Raw genomic sequence first — 24,549 nt, forward strand, 5'->3', positions numbered from 1 at the left:
AATAACTGACTCACTCTCACTAATTGACTCACTCTCACTAATTGACTTAGTCTCACTGACTCACTCACTAATTGACTCACTGTCAATGACTCACTAATTGACTCACTAAATGACTCACTGTCACTGAGTCACTCTCTCTCTCTTATGACTCACTCTCACTGACTCACTCTCACTAATTGACTCACTCTCACAGACTCACTTACTAAATTGACTCACTCTCAATGACTCACTAATTGACTCACACTCTCTCTCACTAATTTACTCACTCTCACTGGCTCACTTGCTCACTAATTAACTCACTCTCACTGAGTCACTCTCACTAATTGACTCACTCTCACTAATTGACTCACTCTCACTAATTGACTCACTCTCACTGATTGACTCACTCTCACTGATTGACTCACTCACTAATTGACTCACTCACTGACTCACTCTCACTGACTCACTCTCACTCACTCATTGACTCACTCTCACTGGCTCACCATACCACAGGAATGTTCCACAGGCAAATATAAACTTTCTTTACAGTATCCTTGTTGCATCCTTTTGTAGTGTGATCGAAGTATACTACAGTTATACATATAAAGGAATCAAGGCCGAAAGCAAGTACATTAAAATGAAGTAAATATTGCCTTCTTGACACTAGAGATATGGGAAATAGTAACTGTGGTTCAAGCATGCAGACAGCGGGCTTCTTTGCAATTACATTAGAAATGCTAAATTAACAAGTGTCAGCAGGAAACGGACCAGAGGCGCCACTAGGGCAGAAGCCAGACAGAACCATCCTCCTTGATTGCTGTTTCCCCCTCAGCGGTGTCCGTGCTGCATATACTTAAGGAGCCTGCGAGGTTAATAAGGTCACATTTAAAATTCTGCTTTGGCTTACAGCGCTTCATATTTCACTGCTCCCACACGCAGGGGGCCAGAAGCAACGGATATGGTGTGATACATAGAAGTAAGAGGGAACAACTGTCAAAATTGAAATGGCAAAAAAAGGTTTTAATAAAGGCGCGTTGTTAGAAACCTGCATGCCACTGTACAACATAAACGTTACATAAATATACTAAGAAATATACAATTTTCTTTGTACAATATTTCTATAGTGGATTAAAAACTTTAAAGTTTGGTGAATGGGAGCGCCACCATAAATCAGTGTGACTCTGGCCACACCTAACACATGGCTACCCTGCCTCGTCTAACATATAGGAAAACATCTACAAAAAATGCTTTCATTTATTCCAAATTATAAACACTTAATTCTGGTAACAGAAATCTACACATTTTTTTCATACGGTACCATACGAAAATGCACCTCCTTATAAACCTTCCGTTTTCCTTCTGCCTACATGGAATGGTCTTTTCCCTGCTCCTATGGGACAGAACAGCAACTTCTCAAGGAGATAGCAATCTTAAGTGCCAGGCCACATGTCTTTTATTATGCTGCCACAGTCTAAACAATTGGAACTTTTGACACCACGCCAGACTTCTTGGGGCAGGGAGGAACTGATAACAGTCAACAGTTGTACACTGGCTCAGTTACTGCTCACACATTAAGCCACGGGTCACGACAAAGGAACATGCAGCTTTGTTATACCCTACATCCTTATATCCCAACTTTTAAGTGTGCTGCCGCAGTCTCTAACAGAAGTACATATAAGAAACAATTGCAACATTTCACACCACGCCACACTGCTTGGCACATCTTTCTCTCTTGAAGCACAAGGTGTGAATACATTTAAAACAGACTGAACTGATAGAATAGCCTAAAGGCAGCATTACGTTTTTAGCCAATTACAACGCAGCTTTCTAAAACAAGCATTTGCAAAGCAATATGTATCGCATTTGCGAGAGTTTAAGCTTTTAGCATTGTAAATGGCAATGCTTTTATTTATGTTTTAAATACCAAAAATAAATAAGAGGCATTTTCATATACAATGCCAAGAGCTCAAACTTGCGTAAGTGCGAGACCTATTGCATTGCAAATGCTTGTTTTTCCTTTCGCTCTTGTTCTGAGGGTAAGAGTTTGAGGTTGAAAAATAAGCCTGAATCCCCAAAAGCATATGCCGGTGTCCACCAGCGGCAACCACTGGCACAAAATAATAACTCTTGGGAGCAATTTGCACACAATAAAGCTGTATGACAATGTTGAACCCATAAACAACAAGGGGTGTGGTAATGTTAAAGAAACCTTGACACTCCACTCTCGGTTAATAGAATATACATTAATTTATAGAACCAGATAATGGATTAGTTCGATAATAAAAATTAAATGTATAATTATGATGATTTAATATATGGGAATAACTTTATAAAAGGTTCCATACGTTCATGCCAGTTGCATGAACTACTGTGCAGTTGAGAATACAATATGAACGGAAATGTAATTTTGTTGCAAATATTCCATTTGAATATTCTGCAGGAACAGTGATTAATTAAGTACCTTACCACAGGTGTCTGCACCGTTTTTCAAACAAGCACAATAACTGTATGCGCACATTTGTCGGGGGACGTTTAGGGTACATAAGTCTACCGAATGAAAATAATATCAGTAAAATGTTGTGTTCACTAAGAAGTTGGCTAAGTTTTGCATGTGCATCAGAACTATCACGAAAAGACATTTATCGCAGAAAATGAAAGTATAAAAGTTACCGTGAAAGATATGGTTCTGCTTTAAGTCTTTCCCAAGGAACTGCACCAGGCGTGCAAAGAAAAGGTGGTATTTGATTTTAAGGATAGCAGCTTCAAATTAGAATATCGGGTTTAGGTGACATCGAACAACGAAGTAAAAAAATGTGGCAAGTAGTTTACAGGTTACCCAAAACTGATGTTCAGATTATCAAGATTAAAAAACAAATTATATCTCGCCAACAAGATCTTTAGATCTGCAGCTCTGAAACAACCTCTTGAAACAGCCACACATTATATTTTTACCTGATACCTCTGTTAGAAGAAAATATGCTTTCGCGTCTTACAGCTGGCAACTATTTGAAGAAAGTGCTCCGTAAAAATAATGTCACTAAAATATGCACTTTAAATAAAAAGCCCATCAATCCCTGCAAATACGGACAATAAGACTACTCCAACCTAATTGACAAAATACATCTAAAAGTGGTCTTGGCCGGTGTAAGGATCATTATATCTCACGTCATATGCCAAAATATTGCATTCACTAAAAAGTCAAGGTAAGTAGACGCAGAGTTAAAAATAGTATATATCTGCTTGCCTTGAGGATGCAGCGTTAAGCAATGTAGTGAAAGCGATATTTTTGCATGTCAACATTTATGAGCTCGTCATAGTAACATGCAGCTGTCTTGAAAATTGAGAAGTATTTTAAATGAATCGGTGAGTAATTCCTCATACCTACTTCTACTTGCCCTCATAAATACTATGTCACCTCTGCTCCCCCGCTTCCCAAGATGCTCCTGCCACCCTCCTTCTTTGCTGATTTACTCCTTCTTTTACCAAGTGTCCCCCTCCCCTCTCTTTTGTTGGCTAGACCTCAAAAATCAGTCAAATGGCCTAGGGAACAAAATCAAACACACACTGGTTCTGCAACAGATCAGGCGGCATGCCCCAGATCTAGTGTTGTTACAGGAGACACATCTGAAAGGGAATCGTTACAAGGCCCTAGAGTGTTTTGGGTGCAAACTAGTGGCCCACTTGGGTTACTCGACTGATGCTCCAGGGTGGGAAATGAGTGCACTCTTGGTGGGCTTTCCAGTATGCACCCTTTTAGCGGGAGGAGACGCCAATGCTGCAGCAGATCCTAGAATAGACAGTTCACACGCTCAAATGGGCCAGGGGATGTAACAGATCTTCTCGGGCTTGCTGGAGTCTATGGGTTTGATTGACCTCTGGAGGGCACAACCTCCAGGAGTGGCAATATACCTACTTTTCAGCACAGCATGGTTCCTTCTCCAGAATTGATTACCTACTCACACAGCATGACAGAGTGGGAGGCTTCAAGCAATTGACACACATGGCAAAGGGCATATCCGATCATTCCCCGGTGATTGCCACTCTCTGGGGAACGACCATTAACAGATCAGCATACCCAAAAACTGATCCATGGCATCTAAAAGACCCAGTCCTACGAGAAAAGCTTCACGAGGGGACAGAGCTGTACTTCACAGAAAACATTGGTTCCGTTAAATCACATCAGATTATCTGGGAGGCCTTTAAAACCGTGCTGATGGGCCAAACTCAGGTGCTGATAGATTGTAAGAAGGAGGAAGCTCTTAAAATTCAGGCGTTAGAACAAGAGGTATCTGCAAGAGGGAACGCAGACCAGCATCATAAATTAACCCTACGCCAGCAAGAACTGTGTGCCTTGGCCGAGAGCGAGGCGTGGGCGTACACTCTGGCAACACAGCATAGTTTGTATGACGTGCGTAACCAGGCCTCCAAGTTGTTAGCCTGCTTGAAAAACGGGATAGGGATAGGTCCTGGGTGGTTAACGTAAGGGACATAGGGGGGGTCCTTCAGACGTCTAGTGCGGACACTGCGGTGACCTTCGCGGCTTACTATGAAATCTGTATTGGCTGGTTAGCACACGCTCTGAAAGCGATAATGAGGATCAACTCTGAGACTTCTCACTGCCGACCCTATCGGCCGATGCGAGTCAGGCCCTTGAGTCAGATCCCACAGAAGAAGAGCTATCCACCGCCCTTTGGTCACTGAGATCAGGCAAGGCAGTCGATCCTAATAGACTACTGGTCGAGCTTTACCAAAGCCTGGCCACAAAAACAACATTACCACTTAAAAACATGCTAGAGGAGGCTAGGGGAGCAGGCCAATTACCGACAGACTAAAGCATGGCCACAATTGTAGTCATACACAAACCGGGGAAAACCCCAGATTTATGCAGTTCCTATGGGCCAATCTCACTGCTAAATATGGAGGCAAAGGTGCTAGCGAAGGCATTATCTAATAGACTAATACAGTAATTTCCACCATCATTCATTCAGATCAATCGGGCTTCATGCCCCACAGAAGTACTAGTCATAACCTGCGGCGACTTTACCGCGCCCTACACCTGACTCAAAATCTCTCGCCCCAGCAGACTTCTCTGATGGCACTGGATGCCGTGATTGTCTTTGATAGTATTTAGTGGTCTTTCTTGTTTGTCGTGCTATAGAGGTTTGGCTTCTGCCCCGCGTTCTGTGAATGGGTGAAACTACTCTATTGGGGCTCCCTCACCTGAGTGCGGGTCAATGACGCACTATCAAGACCCTTCGAGTTGCAGAGAGGCACTAGACCGGGTGGCCCCTTGTCACCATTGTTGTTCGCCCTGGCATTGGAGCTGCTGGCGCACTGGATCAGAACAGACCCGATGAACCAAGACATTGCGGCACCAGGGGGATGGGAGCAGCGCATCTCCCTGTATGCAGATGACATAGTTCTTTATATCTCAAGGCACTACTACTCAATAGCAAGAGTCCTTCATATTTTTGAGTTGTTTGGAAGCTACTCGGGTTAGACTATCAACTGGACCAAGTCGGTGGTGTTCCAGCTCTCGGGCCCCCACCAAGACTGCCGGCGCGATGCGAGGCCCAAATCATGGTTGACGTTTTTTAAATACCTTGGCATTTATATAAGCCGAGACAATCAGTCATTTCTCCAGAGGAACCTCAACTAGATATACTTCATACTGATATACTACATTGGCACACCTTGCCGCTGTCACTAATGGGCAGAGCCGACTTATACAAGATGATGGCCCTGCCACGCTTCCTATACATCTTGCAAAACACCCCTTACCCAGTACCATTCACCTTCTTTAAACTTGTGGCGCAAGAACTCCGTACTTTACTGTGGCAGGATGGTGCGCTTGGAATAGCTCTACACAAATTACACATAGGGGTGTACGAGGGCGGCCTGGCCATCCCAGATGTTAGGCGGTACTACTGGGCATCGCAGCTTTTTGTTATAAATGAATGGGTCTATGCTGACTGGGACGAGCCGGCATTCAGAGTACATCGTGAAGCTATGCTTATTGGAAACTAAACCACTCCTTTACGCCCGCAGGGCACTCCCGGAGTGGCCAGCACACACGAGAGCCGTTGTCATGTTGGTTAGAGGTGACTAAGTTCTTGAGGTGGCAGGCGAGGCTGACGGGCATGATGCCCTTGTGACTGGAAGACCGGCTGCGAGAGGTGGCCACATTAGTGGGATTTAGGGGCTGGCACTTAGTAGGAATTGAGCACCTCGGAGATGTGTGGAGAGACGGTCGCCCCTCCCCTTCGAGGCTCTGCAGCAGGAGTATAGCCTTGCACCGCCCGAGATTTCCGTACTTGAAACTCGTACATGCCTTGCAGCGATATTTACAATGAGATACGCCCATCCCGGACCACTCCCAATTAGAGCACCGTCTGCTAGTTGACCCCATCCCAGATAAAGGAATGTCGACGATGTATCAAATTCATTAACAACGCTCCGGATCCCTCGGTTTCCCTCCACAACTCCTGGGTAGACGACCTGTGCAACATAAAGGATGATGACTGGGCTGAGGCCCTCCGGGGTCCCAGAGAAATTAGAATCTGCACACGATTCAGACTGGTGCAACTTAAGATACTCCACCACTCATACTACTCACGGACGCTCCTCCATAAATGGGGAAGGACGCCATTGGCGCTATGCGCCAGGGAATGCCGCAGGAGGGTTCCTTTCTCCATATTCTATGGAAGTGCCCCAAGATCCGTTCATTCTGGCAAAAAGTCACGACTGTAATGTCAAGGGTGGTGGGAACGGAGGTCCTTATGGATGCCAGGTGGCTCCTTCTGATGATCCAGGGCGAGGGAGACTGGCCGCGACACACTAAACTTTGGTTGACATTGGCGGCCGGGGTTGCTAAACAAAATTTTGCCAGGTGCTGGGCAGCGCCCCTTCACCCGTCAGCAGCAGACTGGGAAAAGGACTTAGATTGGTGCCAGAGGGCGGAGGAAGTGGTATACAAAAGTAGGGGAAGTGTAAAAAAATTGGTCTCAATGGATTAGATACAGAAACGCATAAAGAGCTCTGGGGCCCATGATGTGGGTTCATCTCCTCTGTGGAATAAAGCAACATACCCTTCATGCACTGCCCTGGGTCTAAGACTTAACTGTTACCTCAACGCCATACCTATTTCTGTGATTAAATCTTTCTCATCTCCCCTTCTATGTTCCACCTTCAGTGCTCTTGAATTGTACTGTTCACGTGCATGTATGCTCCACAACGTACTGTCTTTTGAGCTGGTTCAATAAAAAGATTTTATTTAAACAAAAAATCTGTCCAATAACTGCATGCTCTTCTGGCTAGCTAAAACATCTTACTGATGCCCCTTTCTCTTTCAGCTACTCACTCAGGGCACTGGAAATCTGTTTTACTTGATTGCTCTTAGTCTTTTAAAAACAAGAACTATTTCACTGAAACTATTTGGAACTACTGCAGTTTCCTCAAACTGTTCTAACTACTGATTTGGCAGATAACTCACACTTTGAACCTGTTTTCTAGTGATACACGTGTTTTTAACTAGCCGTTCCGGAGATTGGCAGATTTTTGTGTACTACCCAAGGCATTTCAACTTCTTGTACTTTTACCTATGTGAAAGGGTGTCTGTGTAAATAGGTAGGTTTTCTTTTTTTTGTCCTCATTGTGCAATAAGCGGGTAAGAAGATCGACCGTTCTCTCTTTCGAAAATTTTACCAATCTACTCAAAATTAGAGTAGAGGTCGGGACACCCCTTCTCGTGAGGGCCAATCCTTCTTGTTTCCAGTCCAGTGGGAGGTTCTGCTTATGGGAAGTCCATAACAAATCCCCTGGATAATGCCTTATTGCCATGGTAAATTATCATTGAACTTCCCACCCTTCTCGGAACTTCCCCTTAGTTTAGTAATATCTTAACTCTATTCCAGTTCCATATATCCCAGAAGCCAGTTCTTTTACTTTGCCCTCTACTACAATCCAACTTATTGATCCTCTGCACTGATAATGACCAGTCATGCAGCTTTGGGGGGCTATCATGTATCCATTTTATTCATATTTGGTGCAGTGGTTCAAGTCCTTCCTCCACAACCGATCTCCGAGATTCCTCATTGTAAATGTAAATGTCAAGGTACTTATAGAGCGCACTGTCACCAGACGGACACCTTGCGGTGTCGCCTTTGCGGTTTCCTGGCGCTGATACTCATACCGCTGTGGAACCCCTCCTGGCTTTCCCTGTGAAGTGTCCACTCCTGGGCACCCCCAGGGTGAAGCCAGGCATCCTTAGCGCTGTTGGGGCCGGTGTGGAAGCTAAGCAAGCTATTGCCCAGAGTTGCAGCGTGGGGCCCGTGATTAGAATAGGCACGAGGCGAGAATAGACAGGTCCGAGGAAATTGAGCCCGAGCCCCGCCGAGGCGGGAATCGAACCCTGGTCCCTGGCCAGAACTCTGCTTCAGGGTCTGCCGCTCTAACCATTGAGCCACACTCCTCCACAAAGGCAACCTATCCGCTCCCACCCCGGTCACGGTTGGAGTCCCCCAAGGTTCAACCCTCTTTAAACTTTACTTGGAGCCACTCACTGAAATTCGACCACATCTCTCCACTTATGAAATCACTAAACTGGCTCCCTCTTGATGCCAGAATACAGCTGAAACTGGCATGCATTACACACCAGGCTCTATACGCAAACTCCCCTGCTTATCTGGCACAGAAACTAGTGGTATCTGAAGGAAGCAGGAACTCCCGGTCCGTGAGAAACCTCTTGCTCCAACCTGCCCGTTTTCAGAAAAGAAGAACCTACAGTAGGGCGTTCTCCGGGGCAGCACCAAGAATTTGGAACTCTTTCCCACCCTCCATCAGAAAAATCCCCTCTCTAGCATGTTTCAAGAAGGAGGCCAAAACTTTCCTCATGGGTAAATTCCTCGGCTAAGGCCTGCTCTCAACCACCACAGTGTGCCTGACAAATCTAAGACTATTGCTTCTTCCTCATATCACCAACTTACCCCACCGAGAAATGCTTCTGTTTCTACCGATGCTAAATATAACTGTAACCATACACTTGTGTCCCCTTTTGTCCCCTGCTCCCAACACTCCTGCCCTGCGCCATCCTTTGTATATTCCTGTACTTGAGACTTTTTGTTTGTTCTCCTCTGTAAACCGTGTAAAGCGCCCTGATACCCTCACAGGTCAAGTTCGCGCTCTATAAAATATTAAAATAAAAAAATAAAATAAAAATGTGTCGCATGGCAAGCAGAACTAATACAAATAGTAGTCTTTTTTGTCTAAGTGTGGTAACGTAGCATCCTCAGTAGATTATCTAGTGACCCCAAAGATAATTCATTCTGAGCTTATCTCAATGTCCTGGCCTATCACATCATTTAGGACCTTACCCACATTGGACCAGAACCGCTAGAGTTGGGGACACTGCCAAAACACGTGGATGTCATTTGCTCCCTCTTCTCCACATGTTGGACAGACCTTCACCTTTGTTAGCATTTTCGGTGTCCAGTATGCTCTCTATAGTGTGAAGAGATAATTTTTTTTGGAGCAGTGCGGATTTTGTTGTATACCATCATGTAGCCATAGATACTTGCCATAGACCTCGGCAGGTCTCTTCCCCCAAAGCTCCATAGGTAATGTGAAGTCTTCCTCTCCAGCTCGAGTCATAGACCAGTACCACTTGGACACTTCTTTCTTTAGTGGTTCTCTTTGTAGTTCCTCCTCTAATTTGCTGTTGTTAACCCCTTCTTTCCTCTAGTCCTTTACCCAACTGGTCATTTGATAGTATTTAAACTTTGACAGGTTACCCACAACACTTACTGACTGGGATTCCCAGCCTATTATAGCTCCTTTTTCTACCAACTGTCCCCACTTCACTATCCCTGCCTCTTTCAGGGGAGTGGATAGTTTATCTCTAAGGCATGTTGGAGTTCCTGGGGGATTCCCAAATTGGGGCGTAGGTGCTATAATATGGAATCCTAAATGATCTTCTAACTTGATATCACAATTTACAATAGTAGCGTCTTTGGTCTGATTTTAGGGTGACCAAATGTATAACGAAAGAAGCTTTCTTCTATCGCTGCCTGCAGGTGTAACGGATAAGCAGAGTGTTCCTTAAGTAGTGATCTAACATTTTTAAATTGAAATTTCCAACTATATAGTAGGAGATCTGGACTTGCAATTCCTACATTTTCTTTTCTCCTTCTCAGCTTTTACCATGTTGTTCTTACCTCCCTGGCCGCCCAGATAAAACTATTCAGTTCCCCCTGTAGCTTTTTAATCCAGTCCGATTAAAATTATAGTAGTATGGTGTTAAAGATATAGATGTATTTGGGAAGTATTGACATCTTTATCGCATTAGATATCCCCATAAAAGATAGTGGTAGCCAGGCCACACTTTTAACAGCTCTCTCATCTCAACCATCTTTGTATTAAAATGAACTAGAGCTAATTCATCTATGTTTTTCATCACCAGTACCCCTAGATCCTTTGACTGGGGATTGTGAGTTGGGAAGTTCCACTCCATAATTTTAGTTTTTTTGGTGATTAATTTGATATCCTGAAACTTCCCCAAATCTTTCCAAAATGTCTCTGATCTTTGGTAGTGATGTTGCTAATTCGCTTGTGAAGATCATTAGGTCATCCGCATATAATGCCACTTTTTTCTGCCACCCTTGGAACTGAAAGTGGATAATCTCTTGACAAGCTCAGATTGCATTAGCTAAAGGTTCTATATATAAATTAAAAAGCAACTGTGAAAGTGGACATCCCTGCTACCTCTTTTAATGCTTGTCTCCATTAAGTTTCAGATTACCAAATTCTTTGCCATGGGGCTTTTATACATACAGCTTATCTACCGCCTTTTAGAATCTTTCTCCTAACCCATAGTAGTTGATGCAGCAAAAAAAGCCAGTTGACTCGATCGAAAGGTTTAGCTGCGTCAAAGGTAAGTACTGAGAGGTGAAATTTTCCTTGCGTGGCTAAGTCTATTGCTCCAATGAGTTCATGGATCAATTTATGCGGCTGTCTCCCTCTTATAAACCCTTTCTGGTCCCTATGTACCAGAAAGATTATCACCTTACCCAGTTGTCTGGCCAGTATCTCAGGATATATTTATAGTCACTATTTAATAGGGATGTCTCCCTGGGCGTTCCACAGGGCTCTATTCTTTCTCCCACTCTATTTAACCTCTTCATGGAACCCCTTACCCTTATTCTTAAACAAGCGAAAATAAGTTATCACCTCTATGCCGATGACACACAACTATACTACAAGATCAAATCCCATGACGATGTCTTACATCTCAACGATGCCCTGACTAAGATCCACTTGTGGTTCCACCAAAACCACCTCAAACTAAACCCCAAAAAAATAGAAATCATCCTATTCTCTCCCAAGAACAACTCGCTCCCTATTCAACACTCGATCACAGACATTAAAGCTCTCAACTGCTCTCTTGCCATCTCCAACTCAGTCAAATCCCTTGGTATTAGCGTAGATCAGAACCTCAGTCTCACTCCCCATATAAAAAACTCGGCAAAAGGTGCTCTCTTCATACTACATCACCTTAAAAAAATTAAACCCCATCATTCCAGCAGATGACTTTAAATCAGTTGTTCAATCATTAGTCCTGCCTAGAATTGATTATGGTAACACCACTCTTGCTGGTACCCCTAAAGTCCACCTAGCCCCTATCAAATCCATGCTTAACCTCGCTGCCAGGCTTATTACTGACTGTAAACGTTACGATCACATCTCCCCTGTTCTCAAAAACCATAAATGGCTTCCAATCGAAGGCAGATCCACCTACAAGATCACCTGCATCACGCACAAAGCCCTTCATCAAAATAACCCCTTCGTACCTCTCTGAGAAACTCCAAAAAGCTGGGTGCACTAGAACAATGAGGAGCACTAACACTCTTGTCCTTGCATAAAAAGAAATCAACTCAGTCTCGCTCATTCTCTGGTAATGCGCCTTCTATCTGGAATACCCTTCCCAAAGATCTACGTTGCAACCCCTCCTACCCCTGCTTTAAAAAAGACCTCAAGCTGCTCCTTCCAACAAATACTGGGGTCCTTAATTTAACTTACTGTCTCTGGCCATGAACTCCTCCCATGCTCACTGTCTATATCAACCCCCCTTTACTTATAAATTCACCTCCTCCCTCCCCTCCACAATATACCTCACTCACTTGCCCCTCCATCTACTGACACACTATATAATTCTTCACTGTCTTCCTGATCTACTATCTTCGATTTGATACCAGATTTTGATCTTCCGAACTTACAACTTTCTTAAAGTTCACATTGCCTTGCCTTATTTTCTCAATTGTACTAAGTATGTGTGTTATTCTGTGTTATCAAATCCTGTAAAGCGCTCTGATACTCTTGGGTCCAGCCAGCGCTAAATAAAATCTTTAAAATAAATAAATAGGGATATAGGCCTGTACGATTCGCAGTCCTTCGGGTCCTTCCCTGGCTTCAATAATATACTGAGAGTAGCCTCATTCCATAATTTTGGTAAAACCTGTCCCTCTGAGAAAGATTTATTCAACACATTAGCTAATACAGGGGCCAGAACTTCCTTTAGAACCATATACAACTCATTTGGGAGCGCGTCTGGGCCCACTGCCTTCCCTTTCTTTAACTTCCTTATCGCCTACAACACTTCTGCAGTTATCTCAGAATTAAGAACCTCTCTATGTTCGTCTTGTAGCATTGGGATTTCTGATTTCTTTAAGTAGCAATCAATTTGTTCTTCTGATATCTGTACCTCTTCTGTATATACATTTCGGAAGAAATTGGTAAAAGCTCAGTCAATGTCCAGGCTAAGAGTTGCCCACTACCTTCTCCATATTCACTACCTTCTATCCACTACCCCCCCTACCTTCTCCATATTCATAGTGCGATAGCTTGCTAGCTTCCCATTTATTTTTTATTCTGACCTCTAAGATGTTTAGTAGATCATTCTTCTCTTTTATATCTTCATCCATTTTCTCTTGTTTTGGTCTGGAAACTTCATCCTCCAGTATCTTATATAACTCCTGAATTTTTGCCTCTAGCTGGCTAATTTTGTTCCTGTTCTTAGAGAAGTCCAAGCTAGACAAAATCCCCCTATTTACTGCCTTATATGCATCGCAGATTATCTGGATGGGGCAGCATTTTCTTTTATTGAGAAGTATTCCTCTGTCTCTAGTCTGTTTGTCCATAATGTGTTGCTCTAAAAAGAGGGTACGGTCTAACGTCCATCTAGGGATTGCCTGGAGATTCCCTACTTGTAACGTTATACAGACCGTTGAGCGATCGGACAAATGGGCTGGTATTTGTTCCACTTTTTAAATGTTTTTGCCTAGACCTTTGTCCACTAGGAAAAAGTCTATTCTGGAAGCATGGCCATATTTTTGATTCCTATAAGTAAACCTATTCCTCTTGTCCCCTTTGCTTTTCCAAACATCCACCAACCCCAGGTCCACTTTATATCTTTTCAACCACATCCTCATTTTAGGTACATTGGAAACGTTGCTAGGGGGAAACCTGTCTTCTTTAAGATCCATTAGCAAGTTGAAATCCCCACCTACAATTATGAGGACCGTGGTATCAAATACCTGATTGTATAGGCCCTGAAGCGGTTTAGGGTCGTCTAGGTTTGGGCCATAAAATCCTGCCAGGACATACGTTTTACCACACATCTTCACCTTAACTATCACCCATCTTCCCTTCAGGTCAGTAATGGCCTCCACAATTAATGCCTCTGCTGTGTATTTTTTTTAGTTAAATAGCCACACCTTTAATACAGTATGACTGGTCGATGCAAACATAACTGTCTACCCGTTTTAGTTTTTTCATGATCTCCTCCCATTCTAGCCTCAGTAATTGTTTCTTTGAGGATTATAATCTCGCTATTTCACAAATTTTATATATTCAAATTTTTTTTGCCTTCTATTTTAGACTCAAGCAATTTACTTTCCATGTAATTATGTTAAGTGTCGTGTGATTAGCCATGCTCCCTCTCCCTAATGAGTACACCGATTGTTATCTTGCATTAGACCTAGGTACCCCATTTTGTCTGAACAATTGCACAGAGGACATATTTTTTTTTCCTTTTTTCCATATGCTCCCACACCTAGTGTAGAAGTTACAATCATTAAATTCATTGTGACCTGCATTCCCCCTCCCAATGCCCCCCACCTCTGTGAAACCCTCCCATTCTTCTTTGGGCAAAACATAAATGGCTTTTTTTCGAGAACCCTTCTCTCTAGGCATCCGTATTTACATGCTACATTTTTCCCTCCGGTTTCCTTGTCTACTTCTGCTGGGCTTTCATTTGGTCTATGAGTTTGCCCACTTCCTTGGGCTCTCTTACATTATACATTTGATTTCTCCACATCATTTTCAGAGAAGCGGGGGCACGCATCTGAGTAGCGGTCCCCAAAGACCTAATTTCCTGTATGTATTGGCCCAGCTCCCACTACCTGTCATGCGTAGCTCTTGATATATCTGAGTGAATACGAACTGTACAGTCCCCTCTAGAAAAGGTGACAGCATTCAGAGCCTCAACCAGGATTTTTTCCTTCAAGACATAGGATTTGAGGTTGACTAGAATTCTCCGTGCATTTTTCCTTATTTTTGCTTTTTTAAAAGGATTTTTTTTTTTGAAAACCTTTATTGACATTTCAATCAATTACACGTATGGGCCTACAACCCCCGGGGCCGGCCGCTAAACAATCAGAATAACAAAAAGCAGGTCTATCACAGTCAGTACCTCGGGGAGCAAAATCTCGACGCTAGCATAATCTCAGTCTCTGAACAGCCCAAGTAGGAGACCAGGATAATAAAGGTTTACATTTTATGATAGAAAAGGATGGAAGGATCAGGTGCCAAACAGTTTCCCAGCAGCGAAAAATGGCAGGCAGAACGATGAACATAAACAATACACAGCAGTCTATCTAAGCAATGGCGCTGAAACAGGAAGTTCAGGATGTGGAGGAATGACACGGCCATTTGCGCCTGCAACCCCCTGCCCCAAGACCCAGGAAACTCCACGGAAATTATGGCACTCCGGAAACAGCAGTGATTAACAACAAAGGAGTACTACCATGCTGATCCCAGAAAAAGACAAAGAAGAGTAAGAGAAGAAAAGGAGGCCATAGAAAAAGAAGGTGAAAGACTAAAGGATCCCCCCCCCCCAACCCCCCACTCTGCACCTCTGCAGATGAGTACGGCCCCTCCCCCCAGCAGTGTGCCTGTCGCCCCGGAACCAGACCCGAAATATAGAAGAAACAGAGAAAAAGAGTAGGAAAAGAGCCCCCACCAGACGGGGGGGTAGAGAGAGTATTAATAAACTGGAGGAGGGCCTGTAAAACACGCCCCCGGCTTTTCCCTCCCACACCATACGTTTTCCCGCAAAGCATACAATACAGAACACGAAATCGACCCTGTCAAAGTGAAGTAAGGAGCATTACACACTTGGTACACTAACAGTTATGCCGTGAGAGCACACAACTCCCGAGCCTGCCCGCCTAGTAGGTGACCACCTCGGAAGGGTCAGCATCATCCTTGGCCACTCTTTGCAAACCCACCCACGCATACCCCTCGTCCCAGTGCCATGTCCAATGTTACCAGGAAGAGAAGTGTCCAATAAAACTCAGGAAGCGACACACACAGGTAGGGTAGAGGGCTCTGAAGATCGACACAGTCAGCTCTAGGGAGGATCGTCTTTCCCGATGCCGAGCCAGGATTTACACTGCACACCAGGCCCAGGAAGGCGGAATCAGCCAGGGCGGGCGACCGTTGCTTGGACGTTGCCTGGGTCGTCGGAGACCGCGCACGGGACAAGGCCACCACCCCCCACTCAGGTCCGAAACCTCCGGAACAGACCAAATCCACAGCCAGCTGATCGCACTTTAATATACTGTCCGGAGAGTCCAGGCGTGCACTATTCACAGGGGCGGCCACGACACTGTCCCCCCGTGCGCGGCGTGAGAAGTCCCAGTGCACCTGGGGATAGGCAGTCGGCAACTGTTCCGACGCTGATGTCACTCCATCGAGCTTGCTCCCCAACACCCAGGCTCCGTGAATCAGGGTGGAGTGAAGAGCACCGAGAGCCTCGAGAAGGTCACCGTACCCCAGCACAGCTCCCGGCGCTCGCTCCGCTACGCTCCTCAGTCGCCCCCTCCCAATCCTGCTGCAACCCGGTGTGCAGGATGGTGGACTCTGGCATACCAAAATGGCCGCTGGGTAGGTCCATCCCAGATAGGGACCGGGGCTCAGACACAAGCGCCTCGGGTTCCATGGCACTGGTAACTGGGTTCCGAGGGCAGGCAAACAATATGTCCGGTGTGTGGTCGCGGGCCACAGTTGTCCCCACCACGGACCAGCGCCCGCGAAAATCCGGGAGCAGCCCGCAAGAATCGGGACAAGGTACGGGCGGCGTCCAGGCAGCTCACCGGCGAAGGCTGAAGCAATCACCGGAGAGTCTTGGAGTTGCCGCCTCGGGCACGCATTCGTTCAGCTACGCTGAGTGGTAGGAGCGACCACGGCAAAGCGCAGTCCGACATTCGCACCCCTCCGGCAGTCCGACCCCACCCAGTCACCAAAGGCCGTCGTTGTTGCACTACCGCCCGGCCACGGCGTTCACTCGAGGTCCCGGCTCCGGGGCTGCACAGGCCGCAAACTTCAGACGGACATTTCTCCGGCGGTACCGCTGTCAGGAACTTCGGGGTCACACGGCCGGTTGCCGCTCGCGTTCACCAACACGGGTAGATAGCGCAGGCTAAGGATCTCGTGCAGGATATCTGTGCGGGGTGCGAAGGTTCACGGAGCCGGGAGCCTACGCTGCCATCCCGGTCGCCATCTTGGCTCCTCCCCTTAAAAGGATTTTGATGTACTCTCTGAATGTCTTCCCTCTAGACCCGACGGTTATAATCTAGGGATGAAGTCTCTCAGGAGTTTGATCACAAAACCCTTAATGTCTTTTCCTTCGATTCCCTCCGGAACGTTCAGAATCCTGAGATTATTCCTTCTTGCATTATTTTCTTGTGTCTCGATCTTATCCTCGATTCTTTCTCTCTGGTTTTTAAGCTCTGTATTTCACCCTGATTGGCTTCTACTTTTTCCCCAAGTTTGTCCAGGGAGGTTTCTACCTCCAGTACTCTACCCATGAGGGTATTTACCTTTCCTTCAAGGGCCTCACATGTCTCTTGTATTTTTTTCTTGATTCCTCTCTGATTTGGTGAAATTTACTCTCATCTCAGCGATTAAGGTTTCCATCAGTTTCCCCGTTTCTGGTTGCTCTGTTTGTTTTTGTGCCTGCAGCAGAGATTGTTGGGCTGTGTCACTCAAATCTCTGAGGGGTTACCGCGTGTAGAGAGATTTCTTCCTCCGGCCCTTCCAGGGCCTGAATTTGAAATCTGTTACCAATAGTGAGCTCTCCTCCTGTTGGGCCTTCATCATTCGTCTGCGCCTACCTTGGACATAGCTTTAAAGTCTACCTGTAACTCTCTAGTTGCTGTACTTATGGAGTCTGGCTTAGCTTGTACTTTAAAAAAAGAACGCAGGGAAGGTGTAATTTTTATTTTTGTCCCCGCTTGTTTGCCTCGTAGTGCCAGAGATGGTATTGGAGGTAAGGTAGATGTGTCCCAAGTCTGGCCAGTCCCTTGGCTCCCCACTTGTGTGTTTACAACAGGTACTATAATGGTGCTTTTTCTCGTGTTATCTGAGATAGTGTTACTAACCGCGAATGTCCTGTTTCTTAAGCAATAGCTAATTCCCCGCTTCCCAGTGGAATCTTTATCAGTCTCCACTGTGGGTGTATATCTTTTCCCTTTTCTCCCTTTAATATCATTAGGGGTGCTAGATGTAGCAGAGGAGACCTGTACGATTTTTCTGCCCCCTCGACGGTCACTTACTGGTGTCATACGTGTGGTGAAGGACTAGTGTGTCCCCCACGGAGGCAAACCGTGTAAGTCCCCGTATCTGTCCCGTGGCTCCCAAGACCTCCTGGAGGACCTCTAAAGGAGACCCGAGCAGCCTCCTGTCATTTCCAAAGCAGCTCCGAGGCTGCCTCTGTCCACACGCCGATGTCAGGTCGGCTGCTCCTGCAGCACGGATCCGTCCCTCTCCCAACCCCACATGTGGAAAACTTCAGCAAACTCTCATCTGGGCAGACTGGTAAGTTCCCCTATAAATTAAGTCTATCAAACATTTGGCCATTTGTCTTAGGGGATGTGTGCATCAATTCCTGCGTTCTGCCTTTGAGGCCTCGGTTGCTTCCAACCGAGCTTCCAAGCCAGCGCCATGTTTCCCTCCTAGCCTTGAATAGGTAGGTTTGTATGCATGCGTAAGAGTACAATATTTGTGTGCTTGTGAATGTGGTAAGTGGGTTGAGGTTTTGTGGCTGTCCTATTTTCCTAAACTATAACTTCCTATTATTCATGTTTCTCAAGGCTACTTGCTTTATAGATCACATGGGCGTACACCATTCTTCATTACTGTACCTCACCCTTGTGTTGTATTCTCATATTAGGGGCAACCACAGATCGGTAAGCAATGCAGAGGATTCGAATTATGTTGAAGACGGGCACTCTAATAAAGTAGATTCCTAGTTAAATTGGGGGTCAGTAAAAATTAAGTGCACTAATCAGTAACGCAAAGCCCTCACCATCGTGACTGTACATGGTTGCAAATGTGTCAGAGGAATCCACAGGAAACTCAGCCTTGAAATACACCAATGTACTGTTACATGTAATGAGATGTTTGCAGTGGGTTGAAATTTGGAACCATGTTATTAATGCAGATGCTTATGTGGATACTGGTGCAGGCCTCATCTGGAAAGCTTTATAATGTGACGCCTTTCCATCCAGTTCGTAATTCACCAGTAAACTTTGATGGGTCCATCAGGTTACCGCCGTGAAAGTGTCAAGAAGAGGCGCCACCCAGGTTTATGCCTATATTGCTGATAGAACAGTCAGAAATGAAAAGTCAGAAATAAATTAAAATAACATCAATGTAGTGCATTATATATGTTCTTTTCCAATATCAAAATAGAATAAAGCTCACATATATAAACTATCTAGAGCGCTGTAAGACAATTTCTTAAAACTCTACTTAAAAACATTCCAGCTAAAAAACATGATACAGCCTTAGTATGTTCCTGAGCTCGTCCAGGCTTTTTTTTGTGTCTTGGAAAATGCAGTTATGATGTTATTGTGGGATAAATGTAACTACAATCTCCAGAATGCAAAGCAACGACTTGGAGAGGATGCAATACACATACACGAGCTAGGGAAACTTGAGAGCTCTGATGTTCACCAAAAGTATGTAAAACAAAGCAATGTAGGTACGGTAATACAGACACTTGGACCTGCTGCAAGATCATTCCAAAGTGACATGGCCACTGGTCTATTACATTTACAATATAACTTGCATTTCTTGAGCTTTGCGTATTTTAGTGTTTACGTGAGATAAGATCCCACCTTGGTGAGCTGGAGTGGGTTAACTATATTTTGAGTGCAACCACCAGAGGAGAAATAAATGTAGAAAAGCTCAATGGATAAGTACTAGAACTACAGCTGCTGCATTTGAATTGGAGCTAAATTTAAACAATAAACGGACCATTTGGAAACACAATACCCTTTGCCTACAAGAACCAGCCATAACAAAGCAGGCTTTAAATCTCAGACATGAACACCACTGTTTTATTTGAGACACCTGATAGCCACTGTCTGTTTGAACACAAATTAACTGGGTGCATGCCAAAGCATAGGCACCAAACCTCAGTTCGGCCGAATCTGCCTACTTCATTGGCACCAACCGTAGGCCGCATGTGGACCACTGCGATTTGATGGAAAAGCGTCTTAGCCTGCTTGAGCAGACTGTGAAAAACGTGTGACTGAACATCAGGATATGATTTCTAGGTTCTTGTTGCACAACCCAAGAACACATCTGTCCTCCCACTCTGCCAAACTGTCTCCCAGGAGAATCTAGTTTGTTAATATAAATGGGTTAGGACAGAGCAAAGATAACAAAGAAGCGGTTTGCCCTAGATAAGGTTCCTTAAAAATCCTTAAGTAGCTTTTCGGGTGGAGTTTTAAACACCACTCCCACCACCAACAACCCCTGGATCTGCAGGAGAGTTAGTCATTTTGTAATGCCTTTTTGAAATTTCAATAAGGATGCTTAATAAGAGTGTCAGTTGCATTCCAAAAGTATCTTTGCCCTAGACTCTGCAATTTGGGGTTTTTCGCAGCTAAACTAGGGTATTTTTTCACTTGCTCCAGGCCTAACATCCCGCTCAAGACTCATCCAGAAAAGAGCCCTCCAGGGGTAATCCAGAAACGGACCCAGAACAGGATTGAGGCTAAAGCAATAAAGTCTCTCGCTGGGGCAAGTCCCAGTTTAAGGTAAGGCAGTTCATTACATCTGGCCCATGGGGCATTTAGTGATTTATTCTCCTTCATCCTAGATGGCAAAGCCATAGGTTTCTTCTTCTCGTTTAGCTACGTCCCTTCCTCCCTATTATAGGCACAGAAAGGGATGCCCTGTGCTTATTGTGATGAGGGAAAAGCAGATTACTTGGCCATTGCAGTTGATAGTGTGAAGTGCAGACCCAAACAACTGCTGGAGCACGGGGTGTCATTCTTTACATACTCTTCACCAAGAACCCTACATACTGCGGTCGATGGATCTTTTTTGTCAGCTGAGACGCATAATTTAAATCTCAACATAAATCATTATCAGTTATCATTACTTTAGTGTTAAGGGGTTTAAAACAAATTTTTTTGTTATTCTCTCTTTTATTAAACATTATTTTTAAAGATTCATCATCAAAGTTTAATGTAATAAATAAATCATTTTATAGTAATAAGGCAAGTCGGGTCAGTAAATCAAAATAAATGTAACAAGCGCATTCCATAAAGAAACCTCCCTATTCTAAGCTTAGATAAATGCGAGTAGGATTTAAGGTGTCAGTTCAGATACCCATGAAGAGTTCTGATGAGAGAATTGAGCATAAGCATAAAACTTTAGAAGTATAAACTGGGAAGTATTCTCAGCTCAAATAATAGTAGAATTCTCATATAGAGATGTCAAGGAAACACAGTACAGCATCTCCTCTAAGAGAGTGTGGCACAGGAAAAGGCTGAGTGAAAACTCAGACTGCTCTACATTGAAAGGGTGGAAGAATCTCTACCTTATTAGTCTAGGAACATGAACACACGTTTTCTGTATTGCAACATTCATATTCTTTCTTCTTGTTGACTAATACGATTTCAGCATGCTCCTGGGAACAGGTCTTTTCCCCATCTTCTCACCCGAGTACAATGGTCTTTAACCATTGTGTCCTTGAATGTTGCGTCACATCCTATCTTGTGTTTCAAAATCGTGTTTTTCATGAATCATCCTCCCTGTCATATGCATCTTTTGCGGTGTGAACCTCACTATCAGTCATCTTATGCAACAAATGTCTATTCATTACCTAATAAACAGTAGCTTCTGAAATTGCAACATCGGCAGCACAAGAAGAAAAACAACTTTCACAACTGTCGGTTAAAGTTAAAAAAATAGGCATTTCAGAATCAATGGGTCTTCCCGTTAAAACTTGGTACCTTTACATATTTCAGCTTAAGAATCCAGGCCTCATCACGGAGTTACCTGTCCATAGGTTTTAAGTATGGTTGCCTAATACAAATTTAGCATTAAACATACTTCATTCTTCATGCCTATTGCGTATTCAGTTTCTCGATATTTATTTTCCATGTGGTGCACACGTCAAGCCATTTTAAAGTAAGGGCCTGCCTAATTTGATCATTTTATTCGATTATTGTGATTGGTCTCTTTTTAATACTATTCTATAATATTCTTTTTCCGGGGGTATGTGTGCATTTTGTATCTATTTATTCATCTCTATTTTTAATCTCTATTTTTAGAGGATTTTTATAAATAATTTAGTAACGCTCATGCACTTTATTATGCTATTTGTATCTCGAATAATGAAAGTCATATTAGGATATTCGAAAGAATGAATTGTATTGTATTTTTATCTGTGCTTTTATGGGCGTAACAGAGAAATAAAGAATTTCTGACTGACTGACTGACTGACTGACTTCATTCTTCAATGTCAATTCTGCACATTGTATTTTTAAAAAAAGCATTTGGCAAATAATAAAATTTTGTGCTAGCACCACCATAGGCAGTAGCCAACTTTCACTCATACAGACTATCTTGGGAACTGTGTTTGGACTGATGTTAATGACCAACGAACTTGACTTTCAGATCTCTGAGATAAGCTGGTTCTCTGAAGACTAGGTGATGGCATAAGTGACGCACATCGCTTGTCCAGATTACTTTTGCAGTATCACTACCCTTGAGATCCAGAACAGTAAAATGTGACCAGGAAAAATTAAGCTGAATGCCCTCTAGCGAAGCAAGGGTACCAGTGTAGGTTTTCTCATGGACCCTTGGTCTAGGAAAATGCTTAGCAGTCTAATCTTTTTACCTCTTCCACAACGCTAACCGCGGTCGAACTCCAGAGCACCACCTATCTCTTTTCAGGACAGTTTCTTTGATATTTGCAGAGCAAAGGAGGTGTTCGTTGACTGACAGTTGTTTGAGATGGAGGCATGCCCCTTCCACCTCTACAGTGCAGAATGACAGTCAGGACAAGGGTATGACATGTAATGTCTTGGGCGCCTCGAATTTCTTAAAGATATAAAGTTTCAAGTTTCTAATCCCACATTGGATAAATGGGTCTTTGTAAGGGGGTAAGTTGATGCGCAATGAGTAACAACATGGCAGGCTAAAACTTTTGGTCCGATCGTTCTGGCCTGATGAAGTTATCTCTTTGCCGGCCCAGTGAACCAATGCCTAGTATGCTAAAATGTATGATTTCTGAATGTCCACATTTTTTTTGCTTCTGGTTGTGGTAGATGGCGAAATAGGAACTCCTTTAGATTGAGGCGTTATCCAAAATAACTGTCCTACCTAATTTAGTAACCCTCCGATTACTCTAAATAGGCCACCAGCTAAGATCCAGGATATGCTAGTTTCTCCCACCTCAACCACGTCAAGCGGAAATTGTCAAAAAGCTTAGTGTCCATAATTGAAAGGCTTGGATGGTTTTTGCCAGGCGAGTCACAAAGTCCTTTGGAGGTCTTGAGATGATAAAGCAAAGCTACAGCAATGTTTTGGATACCACCGATGTATACAGAAGGTGGTCATAAAGATGTGCAGTAGTGCCATGTCGACAGTGAATCTGGAATCAGGGTGAAGGTGGTGGTAGTAAGTTTACAGTTGTACATCCGCGTTCTGTAATTAGGGATATTTTATACCTTCCATTTTATGTACGCTGCAGCTGTGTAGTGAAAGTACGTCTTTTTGTGATGTAAAATCCAGCATCATTTTAAACATCAATGAAAATGTAGTGTGGAGTTGTTATGGCTTGGGAATACTGTAAGCTGACTTGGAGTTGTAAAGGTTTTTGTAAAAGATAACGTCAATTCCACATCACCAGTTTGCTTGGGATCAGTATCACAACAAGCAACAAGGGTATGCAGTTTAATCACTCTGATACTGAAGTATAACTGATAACCTTGTAGAACATTGAGTAATGCTAGCTGTGTGCCGTGCACAAGCTCTGTGGAGAATCCTTGCAACATACTGATGTGCATCAGAAACTGATGCTCAAGGGCCACACAGCTACAATCGATTTATTTCATCATCCGAACATTGCTGCTCTTTGATGTCCATCTCGCTTGTAGTCTTGAGTTGTGGTGTGGGAGTACAGCACAAAGAAATCTGTCTTTAACTCCAGAGTGGTACCACAGTAGAAGGGTCATTGTAGTGTTCTGACTTTTCAAGCGTATTAAGTAATATAGTTAAAAGGACATTAGCCGAAGAATACGCAGGTTATGGGGACACCCATTCGGGTTGGGGAGACGTACATTTAGTACTTAATGCCATTAACATCGCAATCGATCTGAAATTGTCATTGTGTATTACAAATCTTTGAGTAACTCCGTATTCCCATTACTTTATTAGAATTGAATCTGCTGATGTCTTCAGTAGACTGCCACTGAACCTTGTGATATACCAGTTGGTGGCATCATATTTTCCATAGAAAGTCTGCTGAGGACCCCATATTTTAATATTCGGGCGTACAAGCATCTGCCATCAGTTCTGTGGCTGGGAGATCACAAACAACACCAGGTCTTAGCACTTTAAATAATAATTGGTGACCCTTCTCTCAACTTAGTGAGACCCTGAACATTTCTCTGCTCCTAAGGATACAAATGATCTGCTCTTGGCTGTACTTCTAAATGCAGCGATATTGAATCATTAGAATTTGGCTCTAAAATTGAAGTCTAACCGGTAAGAAATGCTTAATAATGCTGCCACGTTCCAAAAATGCCTGGAGCATTCAACCACCTGGGATAGCGGGCTGGAATGTTGACATGCGGCGCTCTGCTGATTAAGCAGAGTTGTCATTCTGCATGCTGAAATAACTGCTGAGGTTTATGTGTCGAGACACTATTTAGAAAAGATGCTAGATAATGAATGCTGAGGCAGTGTCAGCTGATAAGATGTTCTTAGGTC

At 43.9% G+C, this 24,549-nt stretch overlaps 1 protein-coding gene across 7 annotated transcripts in view; it reads left to right on the forward strand.

The window, feature by feature from the left end:
• The window catches only part of ST3GAL6 (ST3 beta-galactoside alpha-2,3-sialyltransferase 6), a 722,381-nt gene that overhangs the window by 469,687 nt on the left and 228,145 nt on the right, over positions 1-24,549 (forward strand). For 3 of the 7 annotated variants that reach the window (XM_085622348.1, XM_085622349.1, XM_085622350.1), the window contains one exon: positions 20,238-20,360. The exons of the other annotated variants lie outside the window; for them this stretch is intronic. In XM_085622348.1, coding sequence (XP_085478474.1) covers positions 20,238-20,360 — 123 coding nt within the window. The remainder of the gene's footprint in view (positions 1-20,237; positions 20,361-24,549) is intronic. 7 annotated transcript variants of the gene reach the window in all.

Source organism: Triturus cristatus, chromosome 8, assembly GCF_964204655.1.
Source record: "Triturus cristatus chromosome 8, aTriCri1.1, whole genome shotgun sequence".
Taxonomy (NCBI): domain Eukaryota; kingdom Metazoa; phylum Chordata; class Amphibia; order Caudata; family Salamandridae; genus Triturus; species Triturus cristatus.